The 20,426-nt window shown below is 35.5% G+C and overlaps 1 protein-coding gene across 2 annotated transcripts; it reads right to left on the bottom strand.

Moving 5' to 3' along the window:
• Positions 1-406: 406 nt before the first annotated feature.
• LOC144957452 (uncharacterized) lies at positions 407-17,552 on the bottom strand. Of its 2 annotated transcripts, none has more exons than XM_078888723.1 (2): positions 16,741-17,552; positions 407-1,558 (listed from the first exon to the last, which is right to left on the bottom strand). In XM_078888723.1, the coding sequence occupies exon 2, from the start codon at positions 1,477-1,479 to the stop codon at positions 439-441; it is 1,041 nt and encodes a 346-aa protein (XP_078744849.1). In that variant the 5' UTR covers positions 1,480-1,558; positions 16,741-17,552; the 3' UTR covers positions 407-438. The 2 variants fall into 2 exon arrangements, with proteins under 2 accessions (XP_078744849.1, XP_078744850.1); XM_078888724.1 differs by lacking the exon at positions 16,741-17,552 and adding an exon at positions 1,915-2,094.
• Between the last annotated feature and the right edge of the window lie 2,874 nt (positions 17,553-20,426).

A 20,426-nucleotide genomic window follows, 5' to 3' on the forward strand; every position in this document is an offset into this window, starting at 1 on the left:
GTTCCTTGAAAAGATGTGCTGCTCTTTGGTGCAAGGTTGCCAATTTCCCGTATATTTATGGAAAATTCAGTATGTTATAAATCCTCAGTATATTTTCCAATCACCTGTTAAACAAGAAAAAAAAACTGTTTTTTTTTTTAAAGTGGAGTTCAGCACTAAGAAAGGGGATGGTCTATGTTTTTGTGTAAAAGTTTAGTACACTTTTGCCTCCTTAATTGGCACCTCTATTGATGAGATACGAGCGGTCAGCACTTGTACAGGTCAGAAAAGGGGAAGGGAGACTATACTATAAAACTAACGAGAAGTCCTTATTAGGGTGAAGAGGGCTAATTCATTTATCCTTAACCGTAAAATATCATAAGTTCCTCTCATCTGTTTTCAAATCAACAAATAAGCAAACAAGGTATTGACGTAAAACAAACATTTATTAAATCATAATCACTTCATACTTCCCTTTATTCCGAACATCTGCTGAAACGTTTCCCGATAATTCGAACTGTTTTTGAAATAAATCAACGTATTCATTCCAGAGTTCAGTGATTGGGTGAAAAATGAAAATATTCCACAGACAATTAATAGATGAGCTTTGGAGCCGTGGAGTCTAAAGCTTGGGTCCAGAGTCTTCGCAATCCACACAGCGACAGACGGTAAATAACAGACGATGAAAAGAAAAGAAATGATCATGACCATCTTGGCAATCTTTGTCTCTTTCGAGGACGAAGTCTGATCACTTTTATCCATTTCTTCTTTCGATTTAGTACTGCTCGTTACACTTTGACGCCATTTGAGGTTTTTCTTGAGAGTTATAGCGAGTAGCACAGTGCAAAAAATGATAAGCGTGTACAGAATGACGTAGAAAATGGCGGCGTCTGCAGGAGTATACCACGAGTTGATGACGTCATAATCTGAGGCCAAAACGAGGCCAAACATGGTCTTGTTGAGATAAGGATTAAACCGCCAACCGAAGCGATGCAAGTAGTAAGAAGGAACCATCCATAGTCCGACTAAGACAAATGCAAGAAAAACGCTGATCCTCACTCTAGTCCGTGTAAAGAGTGTTTTCACCTTTAAGGGCAGAACAACGCACAGACATCTTTCGATCGTGATAAAAGCTGTCAACACTATGGTTATCCTTGCAAAAAACACAAGAGGAATCATAAATATTAAATAGTTCACCTCGATCACGTTGATATCTAATTTTTGCGAGACTTCTCTCCCGACCAACGGGATTTCAAAAATGGCGGATAGAAGAGTTAATAAACAAACCATGAAATCGGAGACGGCTATTCCCAGCAAGCTTATGTTGATGGATTCGTTATTACCAAGATTTAAGAAGACTGCAATGTTGACGCAATTTGTGGCCGCCCCTAATAGTGACGTCACAAGGTTAATGATGGAAAGAACTGTATGGAGTTCCTCTGTCAGAACAAATTCTTGCTGTCCCTGAGAATTTGTGATTGATTGCAGTGTTGAATTCATGTTTGTTTGTTATGGAGAAGCAAATTATGTGGTGTGTTGGTTAAACATATGTTAGTGTTTCAGAGAATTAATCTCACATCTGTAAGAAGTTGAAATAGAGGAAGGGTCAACTCTCTCCATACCAGCCATTTTCAGAACTATTCCCAAAACTTCACACCCACCCAACACAAAAATTATTTTTCTTACTCAAACAACGAAAAAGCAACGAAAACATTTTATACATAATATTGTTCAGCTAAAAAAATAAAAAATAAAGCTCTACAACGCATTGTTTAGTTTTTATTAGTGTAACGAAACAGTTTCTTCATTTTTTTTGATGGACAAAAAGAACTGAATGAGTAAAATGTTCGTTGTATCGTAACAGAATGTGACAATTTTCCTATGGTTGGTAAGGAGAGGGTTAAGGAAACAAAGGTGAGTGCATTATTAATTTACTAATTATATTTGATTGGGCTTCTTCTGAGTGATTGACTTTGCTGCCTGCACTGACGTTTCCTTCATATTCTAGTTATGTATGTATCATGAGGGGGGCTGAATTTAATTATGGTAGAATCAGATGTAGAATGGTTGCATTCATTGTATTGTATCGTCGTGTAGTGTTGGACAAGCCTGTAGGAGAAGAAGAGGGTACAAGAATGATATTAAACCGTAAAAGAATGCTATGGCATTGTGTGCATGTTTTTTCCCTGTAATAATTATAGGGAATGAGATTAGCGGAAGAGTAGCGTCCCTTGATTGGACGTCACCCATAGTCTGTGACGTCACCGGCGGAAAAGTTATTAGAGAGAGAACGTCATGTTTGTTGTGCGCATGCGTCTCTCGTCCTCGCTTCCGGTGAAAGCGGCTTGAGACACTTCAAAACCAAATTGACGTTCTCTCTGTAAGGTGACGTCCAATCAAGGGACGCTACTCTTCCGCTAATCTCATTCCCTAACTATTAGTGCACGAAATCTTAACCATTATCTCTCATATAGATAGTATGAAGTTGACGTCACACCGGCCTTTGTTATTGTTTTTTTTTTTGCCATTTGAGTAATTCTCACTAAACTGTATTAACCACACTATAAACGTTTAAAGTTACATAGTTTTGTGTATTTGTCCGTTATACTTCCGGATGGCAATGTTGTGAGCTTCTTTGCCAAGCGCACACTATCTATATTGGTGAAGCATTCCTCCTATTTAATAATTGCTTTATTATTATTATTATTATTATTATTATTATTATTATTTATTATTATTATTATTATTATTATTATTATTATTATTATTATTATTATTATTATTATTATTATTATTATTATTATTATTACTACTATTATATACTAATAGAACATTCCTCATTCACAAGTGTTTTTGTAATAGTTGAGTTTTCCCAACGGGAAGGGAGGTACAACAACGTCACTCTTTTTGATACAGTGACTTTGGTGTGCGTCCCTAGCTGTATGGAAATTGGTCGGGCCAATAGATGTAAAACATTGGGTGTTGCACGGTCTTATTCTTATAATATTTTGTTAGGTATGACGGCCATAATCATAATCATATATAAACCAACTCCCTTTATTTATTATTAACTCCCATTAACCCTCTTCCGCACTAGGACAGGACTGTCCTGGGACAGTCCTGTCCCAAATCTGTAACATATAGAATTTAGAGAAATCTTCCGCACCTATTGGGACGGGACAAAACAGTCCCGTTGTGTCCCAAGCCGTTGTTAGACTCCTTCCGCACTAGGACAAAACTGTCCCAGGACAAATTTGTCCTGTCCCACTGGTGAAAACTTCTATTCAAAAGGGGTTCCGCACTAGGACAGGACTGTCCCGGGACACACCTGCGCGAATGCATTATTTTTTAAAAATTTTTTACAAGATTCAAAAGTTTATTTGTAGGCAATTGTCAATATAACTCATACAAGAATATAATATTTTCATCAACAAATCAAGTAAATAAAATCAATAATAAAGCAAGGCAAACAATGATAGTAATAATGATAATAATAGTAATAATAATAATAATAATAATAATAATAATAATAATAATAATAATAATAATAATAATATATAATAATATTAAAAATAATAATAATAATAATGATAATTATAATGGTGATAATAATAATGTATAATCTTCTAATTAATGGATTAGTTATTTAATAGTTTGAATTATAGATTAATAATTTAAAAAATAAGTCCTTTGTACAACTCTAATAATTCACATTTTATGAATCAACATAAGATACGACATGACGATAATGATTTTTTACACTGTACAATGGGATTTGTTTACATAAGATTTTTATAATCATGAAATATTCTTATAGCAAGAGTAATATTATTGCTGCTGCTACTACTACTACAACAACTACTACTACTACTACTACTACTATTACTACTACTACTACTACTACTACTACTACTACTACTACTACTACTACTACTACTACTACTACTAGTAATGGATGAAATAGAGGTTGCATATTTCTGTGCTTTACTACGTGGAAAAAAAAAAAGACAAATTGAAAGAGAAAACAATATTGGGTGCATCCTTTAATGACCCAAAGATTGCTCAAGGGTCAATTCCGTAGACTCTATGGTGATCTCCGATCTTATCTTAAAATGACTTTCTTGGAATCACCTCATTTTACCCAGGTGCAAATGAGTACCAGTTCGCTGATGAAAGTAATCTTTGACGGACTAGCATCATTCAAGAGGATAATAGAAAGTCAGCATGGCTCGGTGGTACGGTCTTTGCTTCGTACCCGAAAGGCATCAGTTCGATCACCCGCTGATGCGCTGTGTTGCCTTGAGTAAGTCACCTCGCCTAGCTCAATTTGCGGTGCTGCACTGCGGCTAACGCCTGGTTATACCTCGCCCTAGCTCAATTTGCGGCGCTGCATTGCGGCTGACGCCTGGGTTATTCCAGTCTTCCCTTGGAATAGACCCTCTAGAAAAATTTCCTCTATGGGATGAAAAAGGGAATTTTATTTTTTTTAATTTTAAACTGTTATCTGTCTGCTCAACGCTACAGAAACATGGATAAGTTCCGGATTTATAAGCTAAGGAGGCAAGATGGCCCATGGTTAGTGCGTTGTACTCTGGACTCAGAGGTTCTGTGTTCGATTCCGACCGAAGCCAATTTGTACTTTCTAGAGCAAGAAAATTTACTCCAATCACTCACTCCATTCAGGTGTAAAAGGGTACCTGTCAAGTTGGGATAGTAATCTGCGATAGACTAGCGTCCTGTTCAAAGGTTTTCAAACAAATACGTTAATTATCCGCTTCACGCTATTGAAACCGGAATAACTCCTGCACCATTGGCTACAAGGCTTTAAAGGAGTTCATTTGTCTTACAATGAGTCCAAGTGGCTCAGAAGGACTTACTTTAAAATATTTTCATTGAAAATTCCCGAAATAAATAACTATAAAGATAATTGATCCCACAAGGTACCGAACAGATGTGCGACCGGTTTTAGACACGTTACTGCTGTGTCACAAAGTGTGACACTTCTTAAATTATATTTATAAACATACGTTTTTAAATTGCCGAAAATGTTTATGTTGCTATTCCTTCTGTACGTGGTTTCATCACATAGAATTATTTTTTGAATTGTTCTTGCTTTTTTATATTCAGAATTGAAATAAATAAATAAATCATAACTGTGAAATTGAATGTAAGCTTCAGTTTAATATACGAAAACAGATAAAATGGACGTTTCGGGTTTCCCCTTCATCAACAACACATGATGAATTAAAAACTACAGACGAATGAGATAATGTGGTAGTGGCGTTGATAAGATGCATAAACAAAAACATTGATGGGCAGGAAATTGTTTGCTACTTTCTGAGGAAGCGCGAATTAAAACAGAGCAATAGAAATTTATAAAAGGTGCGTACTTAATTAATTTAAAAGAGGGGAGGCGGGAAGGAACTGTGTAATGCAGTATAGAAAGTGAACTAAAATAAAGTGTGGACTATTGTTGGAAAATAAATACAATGGAATTGGAAATAAATACAAAATGTAAAGGATGTAGGTATTAATATATTAGTGGCATTAGCAGCAGCAGAAGCAACAGTAGTAGTAGTAGTAGCAGTAGTAGTAGTGGTGGTGGTAGTAGTAGTAGTAGTAGTAGTAGTAGTAGTAGTAGTAGTGGTAGTAGTAGTAGTAGTAGTAGTAGTAGGGATGCAGAAAATAAAGACAGGCATTTCAATTTTGACACGACGCCGCCAAGTCTGGGACTTTTTGTCCTAGTGCGGAAGGCTGCTATATTTTTCTACTATCACAAACGATATGAACACGGGACTGGACAGTCCTGTCCCGTTGATTTTGTAGCATTTCACAACGGCTTGGGACACAACGGGACTGTTTTGTCCCGTCCCAATAGGTGCGGAAGATTTCTCTAAATTCTATATGTTACAGATTTGGGACAGGACTGTCCGAGGACAGTCCTGTCCTAGTGCGGAAGAGGTTTAAATGTCACAAAATCAACGGGACAGGACTGTCCCAGTCCCGTGTTCATATCCTTTGTGATAGTAGAAAATTATAGCAGACTTCCGCACTAGGACAAAAAAGTCCCAGACTTGGCGGCGCCGTGTCAAAATTGAAATGCCTGTCTTTATTTTCTGCATCCCTACTACTACTGCTACTACTACTACTACTAATACTACTTCTACTGTTGCTTCTGCTGCTGCTAATGCCACAAATATATTAATACCTACATCCCTTACATTTTGTATTTATTTCCAATTCCATTGTATTTATTTTCCAACAATAGTCCACACTTTATTTTAGTTCACTGCATTACACAGTTCCTACCCGCCTCCCCTCTTTTAACATAATTAAGTACGCACCTTTTATAAATTTCTATTGCTCTGTTTTAATTCGCGCTTCCTCACAAAGTAGCATACAATTTCCTGCCCATCAATGTTTTTGTTTATGCATCTTAACAACGCCACTACCACATTATCTCATTTGTCTGTGGTTTTTAATTCATCATGTGTTGTTGATGAAGGGGAAACCCGAAACGTCCATTTTATCTGTTTTCGTATATTAAACTGAAGCTTACATTCAATTTCACAGTTATGATTCATTTATTTATTTCAATTCTGAATATAAAAAAGCAAGAACAATTCAAAAAATAATTATATGTGATGAAACCGCGTACAGAAGGCATAGCAACATAAACATTTTCGGCAATTTAAAAACGTATGTTTATAAATATAATTTAAGAAGTGTCACACTTTGTGACACAGCAGTAACGTGTCTAAAACCGGTCGCACATCTATTCGGTACCTTGTGGGATCAATTATCTTTATCGTTATTTATTTCGGGAATTTTCAATGAAAATATTTTTAAGTAAGTCCTTCTGAGCCACTTGGACTCACTGTAAGACAAATTAACTCCTTTAGAGCCTTGTAGCCAATGGTGCAGGAGTTATTCCGGTTTCAATAGCGTGAAGCAGACAATTAACGTATTTGTTTGAAAACCTTTGAACAGGACGCTAGTCTATCGCAGATTACTATCCCAGCTTGACAGGTACCCTTTTACACCTGAATGGAGTGAGTGATTGGAGTAAATTTTCTTGCTCTAGAAAGTACAAATTGGCTTCGGTCGGCATCGAACACAGAACCTCTGAGTCCAGAGTACAACGCGCTAACCATGGGCCATCTTGCCTCCTAAGCTGATAAATCCGGAACTTATCCATGTTGCTGTAGCGTTGAGCAGACAGATAACAGTTTAAAATTTTAAAAAAATAAAATTCCCTTTATTCATCCCATAGGGGAAATTTTTCTCGAGTGTCTTTCCCAAGGGAAGATTGGAATAACCCAGGCGTTAGCCGCAATGCAGCGCCGCAAATTGAGCTAGGGCGAGGTATAACCCAGGCGTTAGCCGCAGTGCAGCGCCGCAAATTGAGCTAGGCGAGGTGACTTACTCAAGGCAACATAGCGCATCAGCGGGTGATCGAACTGATGCCTTTCGGGTACGAAGCAAAGACCGTACCACCGAGCCATGCTGACTTTCTATTACCCTCTTGAATGATGCTAGTCCGTCAAAGATTACTTTCGTCAGCGAACTGGTACTCATTTGCACCTGGGTAAAATGAGGTGATTCCAAGAAAGTCATTTTAAGATAAGATCGGAGATCACCATAGAGTCTACGGAATTGACCCTTGAGCAATCTTTGGGTCATTAAAGGATGCACCCAATATTGTTTTCTCTTTCAATTTGTCTTTTTTTTTTCCCACGTAGTAAAGCACAGAAATATGCAACCTCTATTTCATCCATTACTAGTAGTAGTAGTAGTAGTAGTTGTAGTAGTAGAAGTAGTGGTAGAAGAGGTGGTAGTTGTAGTGGTGGTAGTAGTAGTAGTAGTAGTAGTAGTAGTAGTAGTAGTAGTAGTATTAGTTGTTGTTGTTGTTGTTGTTGTTGTAGATGTAGTAGTCGTAATAGTAGAAGTAGTGGTAGTAGTAGTAGTAGTAGTAGTAGTAGTAGTAGTAGCAGTAGTAGTAGTAGTAGTAGCAGTAGTAGTAGTAGTAGTAGTAGTAGTAGTAGTAGTAGTAGTAGTAGTAGTTGTTGTTGTTGTTGTTGTTGTAGTAGTAGCAGCAGCAATAATATTACTCTTGCTATAAGAATATTTCATGATTATATAAAGCTTATGTAAACAAATCCCATTGTACTGTGTAAAAAATCATTATCGTCATGTCGTATCTTATGTTGATTCATAAAATGTGAATTATTAGAGTTGTACCAAGGACTTATTTTTTAAATTATTAATTTATAATTCAAACTATTAAATAACTAATCTATTAATTAGAAGATTTTACATTATTATTATCACCATTTTAATTATCATTATTTATTATTATTATTATTATTATTATTATTATTATTATTATTATTATTATTATTATTATTATTATTATTATTATTATTATTATTATTATTATTATATTATTATTATTATTATTATTATTATTATTATTATTATTATTATTATTATTATTATTATATTACTATTATTATCATTATTACTATCATTGTTTGCCTTGCTTTATTATTGATTTTATTTACTTGATTTGTTGATGAAAATATTATATTCTTGTATGAGTTATATTGACAATTGCCTACAAATAAACTTTTGAATCTTGTACAAAAAATAAAAAAAATAATGCATTCGCGCAGGTGTGTCCCGGGACAGTCCTGTCCTAGTGCGGAACCCCTTTTGAATAGAAGTTTTCTCCAGTGGGACAGGACAAATTTGTCCTGGGACAGTTTTGTCCTAGTGCGGAAGGAGTCTTACACGTATTTTTAAGGGTTTTACGGCGCTTGCAACACATTAAGGTCATATCACGACGTAAATACTGAATATGGAGAATTTATCGATAAAGTAATTTTAATCTCAAATAAACATGCCCCTTTCAAAATTAGATACCCACTAAGGAAGCCAGTACCATTCATGAACAGTGAATTAAGGAAAGCTATATATAGAAAAAAGAATGCTTCATAACAAATACTTGAAAGAAAAAACAAAAATATCATGGGAAAGTTATAAAGAACAACGAAATTATGTGGTAAAATTAAAAAGAAGTTCAATTAAACGTTAGTTGCTTCTTAGAAAGGTGCACGGAGGACAGAAGTCAAAAGATTTCTGGCCAACGGCCAAACCATTCTTATCGAAGAAGCACAACAAAGATCAACAAAAGATTGTACTTCAAGATGGTGAAAAGATATTGAATAATGTTGGTGATATCTGTAACAATTTTAACTCTTTCTTTGTAAATGTTGCAAATGACATTGGTAAAGACGTTGTTTATTATCCAGAAACTCACCCAAGCATCAAATCCATCAAAGAAAACTTACCCGACCTTCCGAAATTGGAATTCAAAGAAACTGATTCACACACTGTCCAGAAAGTTATCAACAATATCAATGTTAAGAAAGAAACTGGTTTTGACAATTTTCCGGCCAGACTTCTTAAAGCTGACTCCCCCGTGCTGGCTGAACCAATAACGAATCTAATTAACAAATCAATTTCTTTTGGTGTGTTTCCTGATCAATTGAAATTAGCCCAAGTCACGCCTTTATATAAAAAACAATATCCTCTAAATGTGACAAACTATCGTCCTGTTACCTGTTGTTTCCAAAGTATTTGAAAAAAATATATTTCAGCAATTATCAATATATTTCGATGACTTTTTAAATGACTACTTGTGTGCTTTTCGTAAAGGCCATGGTTGCCAAACACTTTTACGTTTAATTGAAGATTGGAAAGAGGCATTAGACGATAACAAATATTTCTCTGCAATCCTCATGGACCTTTCGAAGGCGTTCGACTGCTTGCCTCACAACATTCTTATTGCTAAACTAGCTGCCTATGGGCTAGAACAAAAAGCTCTTTATTTAATTGAAAATTACTTGAGCAGAAGAAAACAACAAATAAAATTAGAGGATGATGTGAGCGAGTGGGCAAGCATTAAAAAAGGCGTTCCACAGGGATCAATTCTTGGACCATTACTTTTTAAACATTTTTATAAATGATATATTTTACTTTATCAGAGAGGGAAACTTATATAATTATGCTGACGATAATACCCTGTCATATGCTCATTCAAATTTCGATATGCTTTTAAAAACTATTGAAAATGAAAGCGAAATCCTTATCAAATGGTTCGAAATAAACTGTATGCAAGCAAACCCGGACAAATTCCAGGCAATTGCAGTAGGTACAAAAACACACACAAAAAAACCCACGTTCAATATTGGAACTGCAAGTACTACATGTGAAGAAGTTGTGAAATTACTAGGGATCGACATAGACTACCAACTAAAATTTGATTTACACATTAAAACCATCTGCCGTAAAGCTTCTCAGCAATTAAATGTCTTTAAAAGGCTTGGAAAATACCTTTCAAAATTGAACAAGTTAACAATATTTCACTCTTTTGTATTGTCAAATTTCAATTTCTGTCCACTAGCTTGGCATTTCTGTTCTAAAACTAATTGTGATAAACTTGAAAAGAAACAAGAAATAGCACTGCGTTTTATTTATGAAGATGACAAAAAATCATACGACCAATTACTTTCAAAGGCCAAAGTTCCCTCCCTACAAATAAGACGAATGAGAACAATTGCTTTGGAAACGTTTAAAATTTTATACAAAATTGCTCCTCCTTGTCTATCTGATATGGTCATTTTGAAAAATAACAGATACAATTTTAGATATTCAAACCTCCTTGATATTATAAGGGTCAGAACAACGTCTTATGGCAAAAGATCTTTCAGATATTCTGCTGCTGTGCTTTGGAATGAACTTCCCGAGCACATCAGGAAAATCTCAAATTTTAATGTTTTCAAAAATCATATTATCTTCTCATGGAATGGCCAGCCATGCAAATGTAATATTTGTAATTAATCTAACCGTACACACACACACACAAACACACACACACACACACACACACATATATATATATATATATATATATATATATAATGTAAATTTCACTCACATTTTTTAGCCGAGACGACTCGTTTCTGTGTTCCTTACACTTACACTTCCTCAGTCGGCATAATCCATTTGCAATGTCCGTAGAAAACTCCAAACTAAAGTTGTTTCGCTGTGTAGTGGTGATTAGTTTTGATGTGTATTGTGATGTGCTCTCATGTTTATATTATGAGTGTGTGTGTGTGTGTATGTGTGTGTGTAGGTGTGTTGCGTGTTGTGTGTACATGTGTGTGTGTGATATTGTAGTGGAATGTGGTTGCGGCGGGGGGGGGGGAGGAGGGGTATAATGGGGTCGGGAGTGGGGGAAAGGGGGGGGGGGGGTTATTTGGCCTTTTGCGTTTTGAGCTTGAATTTGTTAGAGTGTCTGCACATTGTCATCAGTTCAGATCTTTTGTTTAAGGTGCTATTGTTTCTGTGGTTGTGTAGTAAAATCTCCAGTTTCTCTGTCAGGCATAAATTGCATTTTCTAGCACCGCATCTGTAGGGGCTGCTTTGCTTGACGACCTCCCAGGTTATTGTTGGTGTTTTTAAGTGTGTTTATTTGTTCCCAATAGTGCATTGCTAATTTGGTGCTTTTTGCTTTGCGTTCGTGTGTTATGGAGGCTTTGTGGTTGTTGTATCGTGTTTTGAATGGGGGTTCTGTGCTGCCGATGTATTGTGCTGCGGTGTTATCAGTGGTTATGGTGGCTTTGTAGACTATGGCGCTTTTTTGGCAGTTTCCTTTAAGAGGGCAATTGTCTTTCTGCAGTTACAGTTGTCTTTATTTGTATTGATGTTGTTGGGTTCGGCTATGATTTGTCTGTTGTGGTTGATAATGATGTGTTTCATGTTTTGTGCACAGTTGTAGCTTATCTTGACGTTGTTTCTGTTGATTATTTTGTGCAGACGGTGGTTCTTCGGGAAGTGCTTATCGATGAGTGCAAGGAACTGCTTGCTGATATTTGAAGTGATTGCGTTGTTGAACGGCGGGTTGAACCATATTATATTCCTTTTTCTGTTTTGTTTTGGTGTTGTGGCGTGTGTTAGATTTTTGTATTTCAGTGTTGAGGTGTGTCCGCTCTGTTTGAGTGCCATTTCGTAGTCTTGTTTTGTTTCGTTGAATATGTTTTCATTTGAAGAGAGGTTGTTTAGCCGTTGTTCTATCATGGTGGGTATTTGTTTTATTATCGTAGGTGGGTGGTTGGAGTGTTTGTGGACGTACAATTGGGCGCTGTTGGGTTTCTTGTATGGTCTATACGTGTTAGTTTTGAGGCAGAGGGTTGTGTCCAGGAAATCGACTTGGTGTAGGTTACTTTCTAGTGTGATTTTGAGGTCGAGATCCTTGAATAATTTTATGAGTTTTTTCTTCATTCTTTCAATGTTGGATTTTGATGTTGTGGTGTGTGTTCCTAGTCCGTCGTCCCTGTAGAGGCCGAAGTTTATGTTAGGCAGTTGGTTCTTGATCTGGTGTGTGATGTAAAGGCCCACTAGTTCGCACACTTCTGCTCCGTCGTATGCACCCATGGTGACGTCAAATTGGCCCTTTTTCTTGGTCCAGATTTCTCCGTTGTGGAAGAGGAGCGACCGTCTTGCGTGTTTGATTATGTTTATGGTGTTTTGTCGATGTCGGTGTGCTCTGTTGCGAATGTGATGGCTCTGGTGAATGTTTTTTCTGTTATACTGGCGTAAAAATCAGAGATATCAAGCTGTATGAATTGTAGGTTGCGTTTGTTGGTGAGGGTTTTAAACCATTTGATGACTGCTTGTGTGTTTGTCCATTGTTGTATGTTTGTGTTTTTTCTAATTGTGTTGTTGATTTCTTGGAGGTAGTGCTTGCTTATAATACCTATTTCTGATTTGGCTGGGTTATTAATCTGCATGATGGGTTGTTGTTGAAGTCTGTTTTCTGGTCTTTTAGTGTTATAAAAGCCTCGTTGGGTGCGATACATTCTATCCTCTCCTCCATATATATAATATATATATATATAATATTATGTTACTATTCTTTGTGTGTCATGATTGGAATCTTGATGAAAGAATGTTTTTAAGGGAAAATGTATTACTATGTATTTTTATGCACTATGTGTTAAAACCTATGTCGGTCAAAGGCTTCTATTAGCCTGACTACATTATCTATGAAACATTTTTTAAATGCCGACAATAAATAAATATTTGAATTGAATTGAATTGAAATCAGCGCCAGTAAAAAGGAAGAAAATGGGATAGTAAAAGGGTCTAGAATTACAATTAAAGCATCCAAGAATAAGGCAGACAAAGGGGAATTGGTTCAAATAGGGTACAGATGTAGATTCCAAGAGCACACTATCAGTGTACTCAGTTTGAGATCACCTAAAAGTCTCATCCAGACACAAGCACAGATCCCCACTAAGAGAAATACACTCAAATGTTTACAAATCATATATAATACATAAACAAAACATTATACAGTGCATAACAGAGCTGATTTAGAAGGAAAAAATATCTCCCAAAACTAACTGTACATTTGACTGTTTCCCTCCCAGTCCCAGCCAGGGTATCCGGTCAGGGCCAGGACAAAACCAATTAATCTCATTCCAAGACAAAGACAGAAAGCATGTTGTTGGAAAACAAACATAGGGGGATAGAAGGCACAGTATGTACCCCCCTGCCCACTATGGGAGGTCAGGATCCCCACCCAGAAGTGATAACTTATAGGAACTGTGCTCTTATGCAGTTTTGCCAAATCAAGTTAACAAGTCTAAATTATTTATCTCAATTTTGAATTTTAACCTTAGATCTATACTGTTTTCCCGTTTAATGCGTTTGTGCGGCTATGAGGTCTTGTGGTATGACACTCGCTTTCGGATCGGAAGGTCTTGGGTTCCAGCCTCACTCGGCGCATAGTTGAGTCCTTGGAAAATACTCTTAACTCACATTCTCTCACCGTAGTCAGGTGTAAAATGAGTACCTGGCCTTTGACAGCGTTGTCTCTGTCACAAAAATTGTAATATTGCCTAACAGGCGTAATGTTTCGTTCTACATGTTACGTGTTGCTGTTGGTCAGGGACCCCTTGTAAAGTGCTTTGAGCACATTTAGTGGATATTGCACTATATAAAAGCTCATTTAAAAATGCCCGTGGACGGTGATAATCTCGACGTCTTATTGTCGACGACAATATACCGTGTCTGTTCAATTATTTTTTCTGTTCTTTTTTTTTTTCTAAAAGTGATCTATTGGTTTTTATTTTCTTACATGTTTTTAAAAAATCATCTTTAAAAAAAGGGTTTTTCGGCGCTTTAAACCCTTTGATATCATTTCAATAGAAGAAAATGAGAAGGTCAAAATATTCTAGCTTTACAATTGAAAGCAACCAAGAAATGAAGACAAAGTGGTCTAGTTAAAATAGGAAATAGAAGTGGATTTCAAGCTCAAGAGCAATCCGTCCTTATGTTTATTTGATATCACCCGAAAGTCGCATCCTGGCATATAATGTACAGGAGCCCACAAACTGGAACACACTCAAATGCTTACAGAGTAATCAATTCAAAGGAAACATAAAACAAAACAAAACAAAAAAACACACAAAAAAAGAAACAAACCCCAAAACAAGACAACAAGCCTCGTGTTGTATATAAAAGAGATATGATTTACAAAGAAGAAAGAATATCATCTCCCAAAAATAATACTTTACATTTGACTTTCCCCCTCAGCTAAGGACTGCGGCCAGTATCAAGACAAAACCAAGTAATCCCATTTCAAGACAAAGACAAAAGGCAACACGGAAAGAGAAAACATTTGTGGAGAATATAAGTATTAAAATTGTGCCAACTATCGGGAACCTCCGTGGTGTAATGGTAGCAGGTCTGACCGGTAATCAGAAGGTCTGGGGTTCGATGCCCAGTCGAGGTCGACTGATTTTTTGTGATGGTCTTTTTCTTGTATTTTTCTTTCTTGCTTAGTCTTGTACCGTTCATACACACTTGTTCAGTTTACTAAATTCCTAAACGCTAAATCTTTTGTTTTGAAAAAGATTAAAACGTCATCACTCAATTGTCTTCTGTAATTATTAAAGCTTAAAATATTTTCATGTTCAGTTGGATTCAATAGTCTGATGTCACGTCGCCCATCAACGGCGGCCATCGTGGATTTAAACAAAGAAAATCTGTACTTTTAATTCTTCATGCTGGCTAGAACTTTTCATATTTCTTGTGATCAGAATGTGCAAAAGTCAAAACATGATCAAATTTATAATGTTTTTTTCCCCTCTGGATACGCTTTTATGATCGTAGGAGAAATATTTCATAAAGGCCTCCGCCATTGTTCCGATAGTTTCGAGCCAGTTACTAAGTTACCATGCGTCATTACGAGGGAAGTGTTGAATATTCGTTTGAAACGTTGATCATGTTTAAATTTTCTCCTAACATCCTTGCGTTTTATCGCTATCTGGCTCAATATAGATAGTATGCGCTTGGCTATGAAGCTCACAACATTGTCATTCAGAAGTATAACGGACCAACACACAAAACTTTGTGTAACCATGAACGTTCATAGTCAGGTTAATACAGTTTAGTGAGAATAACTCATAAACGCGGATGGAAAAAAAAACAATAACAAAGACCTGGGTGACGTCAACTTCGAACTATCTATATATCGATCTACTTATTGTCAGTAAAAAAAGAAATCTCGAAATTGAGTCTCTGACACAATTGATGGTAAATCGAGTATAGGAAAAGTATTTGGCACGGGTTGTGTTCATTGTTGTCATGGAAATATACTCTAGAATCAACACTTCCCGGACAGGACTGAAAGAGGGGGTGTGGGGCAGTCAAATGTATACGTAGTTATAGTTTTGGGAGAACATATTTTTGTTGGTGTAAATCATCTCTCTTTTGTGTATTGTTATATATATGTTGTTCTGAATGAGTAATTGTGTTCCTCCTTGTCGAGTCATGAGCTTGTGTCTTGATGAGACATTTAGGTGATCTCAAACTATTAACTACATTGATGGTATGCTCCTGGAATCTACATCTGTTTCCTATTTCCTCCCACTTCCCCTTTGTCTTACTTTTCCTTGAGTGCTTTAATTGTAAATCTAGAATCTTTTGACTATCCCATTTTCTTCCTTTTTACTGGCGCCGATATGACCTAAATGCGTTGCAAGCCACGTTTTACTAAAAAAAAAAAAAAAGAGTTGACGCAATGGTAATTCTTATGATCACATATTTTGATATTGCTAACATTTCACTCGTCGTTGTAAATAAGGCCAAATTATATTGATGAGAAATTATATAGGTGACGTTATTGAAGGAATAAAATAAAGTATTCTTGAACTCGTGCATTTTAAATTTAGAACTCATTCTCAATTCGCGCTTCTAAGAAAATGGGATGGTGAAAAAGTTCTAGAATTACAATTAAAAGCACATTAGAAAAGTAAGACAAATGGAAATAACTCAAATTGGGAACAGATGTAGATTCCCAGAGCATAGTAACATTGTGCATAGTTTGAGTTTGAGATCACCTAAAAGTCTCATCCTGACACAAGCACATGTCCCCACTATGAGAAATACACTCAAATGTTTACAAATCGTACGGGTACGTTAAAAAAAATTACACCACATCACAGAGAGATGATTTACAAAGGAAAAGAAATATCATCTCCCAAAACTAATACTAGCCTACACATTTGGCTGTTTCCCTCCCAGCCAAGGATCCTGTCCAGAGAAAGAACAAAACCAAGTAATCTCATTCACTATGAGACAAAGACGGAAACCAGATATAGGGATATAGAAGACGTAGTAAGTGACCTTCCTGCCTATTATGGGAGGACCAGAACCCCATCCAATAATAAAAATGTTGCTGTTTGAAGTTCGAAGAAAAAATAACAATGCGTATTGAATTTTAAACTTCAATTTATTAGACGAAGACAGATACTGTGGACGTTTCGGGTTTCCCCTTTATCAACAAAACAGGATGAATGAAACACTACAGACGAATGATGTTTTTGTTTGTTGTTTTTGAGGGTTTTACGGCGCTTGCAACACATTAAGTTCATATCAGCGCCAGTAAAAAAGGAAGAAAATGGGATAGAAAAAAGTTCTAGAATTATAATTAAAGCACCCAAGAAAAGGTAAGACAAAGGGGAATTGGATCATATAAGAAAGTAAACAGATGTAGATTCCAAGAGCACAGTATCAAAGTACTTAGTTTGAGATCACTAAAAGTCTCATCCAGACACAAGCACAGGTCCCCACTAAGAGGAATACACTCAAATGTTTTACAAATCATATATAATACAAAGAAAACATAATGCAGGAAGATAATTTACAAGGAAAAAAATATCATCTCCCAAAACTAACTATACATTTGCCTGTTTCCCTCTAAGCCAGGATATCCTGGCAGGGTCAGGACAAAACCAAGTAATCTCATTCCAAGACAAAGACAGAAAGCATGTTGGAAAACAGATATAGGGGGATAGAATACCCAGTATGTACCTCCCTGCCCACTATGGGAGGTCAGGAACCCCACCCAGACAGACGAATGAGAGAATGTGATAGTGGCGTAGTTAAGGTGAAGGTGAATCCACATTCACCTTAACTAAGCCACTATCACATTCTTCATTCGTCTGTAGTGTTATATTTATCCTGTTTTGTTGTTAAAGGGGAAACAACGAAACGTCAACAGTATCTGTCTTCTTCTAATGAATTGAAGCTTACAATTCAATACGTATCGATAGTTTTTCAGCAAAGAATAATGACGTCACCCTCACGTCTTATATATTATTTTGATTGTAAATCCAATTTCTTAGCATCAAAATTACCCTGAGATAATATCTAGTTACTTCTTTGAGGAGATTGGCTACGATTTCATTTTAATATAAATCAATAGCAGACAACTGCATCATATGCTTACAATAAAAATAATAAAAAAAAAACAACAACAACAACAACAAACAAAACAAAACAAAAGAAAATCCCATTAAATCGATAGGGCATTGGCGTGTGATTATTCAACTTGAATAGTTACTATTTTAAACTATTGAATTCAAACTATATGTTTATACATAATTATCTATAAGTAGCAGATTATATTGATATCAAAATAATATATTATGATATCGTTTTATAGATGTTATTGCTCTGATTTGAGTTAGACTAGACTAATTTTGCAAGAAATTATTAGATAAATATATATAATAGTTATCTTTTAGCGATCGACAAAATACTTAAATGCCTCTTGTTATCGATATAATGGGGGAAAGAAGACATTCAATTCTTTGAACCAAAATAATATTATGCAATTTATTAATCATACCAATTCTGGATCGATTTTGTTGGAAATTTTGATATCGATTTGAACATTAGAAATAATAATAATAATAATAATAATAATAATAATAATAATAATAATAATAATAATAATAATAATAATAATAATAATAATAATGATAATAATAATAATAAATAATAATAATAATAATAATAATAATAATAATAATAATAATAATAATAATAATAATAATGATAATAATAATATAATAATAATAATAATAATAATAATAATAATAATAATAATAATAATAATAATAATAATAATCTTTATTGTCCAAATTAAAGGCAATTCATGTGAGGTAAACAATGCTCAGTTTGGTTCATGGTATGAACATCAACACATTTACAAATACAGACACAGCCATACACGAACATACACGCTTGCACATTGTTTCTACACATGTATACAAAAGAAATGAGCTTACATACATACACATATACATACATACATACATACATGCAGACATATAATACAAATAATAGATACATCGAATAATATCGAGCAAACATTGCAAGTTATTATTAACTCACTCAACCCTAACACCGACTATATCCGTAGTTAACGCTGGTTACTTTTACCCCATGCCTATTTATTACATTTTTTGTATATAGGTGTAGTATCAAAGCTAATGTTTTATAGTTTTTACATGTTAATGATAGTTGAATAAATCTATCTACGCAAATGCTCATTTTAAATACATTTTTTTTCCTATTTTGAAAAGTAGCAAAAATCTCTAGGATTGAGTGAGTTAAAAAGATTATAATACATCGATTTTGAATCTGTATCTATTTTCCCATTGTTATTGATAACAATAACAATGATGATAATGTTAGCAACTGATTATTGAATTATATATTATATTAAAGGAATTCATATTCACTCGACTGTACAAGAACTTTTATTTTGTTTTAACTCACTCAATCCTAGAGATTTTTGCTGCTTTTCAAAATTGGAAAAAAATGTATTATAAATGAGCATGTGCATAGATAATTTTATTCAACTACCCAAAACATGTAAACATTAAGAACATTAGCTTTGATACTACGTCTATAATTTGTCTCATAAAAATGTAATAAATAGGCATGTAGTAAAAGTAACCTGGGTAAACTACGGATATAGTCGGTGTTAGGGCTGAGTGAGTTAAAAGACCCATGGATAAGGAGATATAGAAGCTTCAATTCAATACACACATACACAAAAATAAATAAATAAATAAAGTAGATAGATGGATGTTCTGGGTCTCCCCATTATCAACAGATAGAATGATGAACAAGGAACGAAAGATGGATGGGTGGTGAGAGGATGACGTTGTTTAGGCGAATAAACAACACAACGATGTTATTTCATTTAGCAATGCCACCCTCTCATCTCGAATTCGTCTTTAGCATTCATTTTATATATCGGCCTATTCTGTTGACAAAGGGGAAACCCGAACCGTCCATATCATGCATAAATAATTTATCTGCTTACGGTTTTTTATTCCGTATAATTAGAAATTGTCTAAGAAGAACAACGAGGCTTAAATAAACGTGCGAACGAACGAATGATCCTGTAGGTAAGTAGACACCCTTTGGGTTATATTCGTCACTTTGATTAAATTATAGTAGTAGTAGTAGTAGTAGTAGTAGTAGTAGTAGTAGTAGTAGTAGTAGTAGTAGTAGTAGTAGTAGTAGTAGTGGTGGTGGTAGTTGTAGTAGTGGTGGTAGTACTAGTAATAGTAGTAGTAGTAGAAGTTGTGGTAATAGTAGTAGTAGTAGTAGTAGTAGTAGTAGTAGTAGTAGTAGTAGTAGTAGTAGTAGTAGTGGTATTAGTAGTAGTGGTGGTAGTAGTAGTGGTAATAGTAGTATTCAAAGTAGTAGTAATAGTAGTAGTAGGTAGAGGTAGAGTGGATATACTTAGTAATGTTTTTAACTTATATATAGCCAGACTCCGGTAAACAGGATCTATGCTTTTCACAAATTGATAGTTATAAAAGAACTGACAAAATATCCAACAGACGCATACACAAACCCCCCCCCCCACACACACCCCCCCCCACACACACACCCCCCCCACACACACACCCCCCCCCACACACACACACCCCCCACACACACACACACCCCCCCCACACACACACCCCCCCCCACCCACACACCCCCCCACACACACCCCCCCACAC

This window comes from Berghia stephanieae, chromosome 12 (genome assembly GCF_034508935.2).
Source record: "Berghia stephanieae isolate SIO BIC M18660-M18661 chromosome 12, UCSD_Bste_1.3, whole genome shotgun sequence".
NCBI lineage: Eukaryota > Metazoa > Mollusca > Gastropoda > Nudibranchia > Aeolidiidae > Berghia > Berghia stephanieae.

Coding starts and splice junctions, on each gene's coding strand:
- LOC144957452 (XM_078888723.1), bottom strand. CDS start 1,479: ATGAATTCAACACTGCAATCAATCACAAATTCTCAGGGACAGCAAGAA.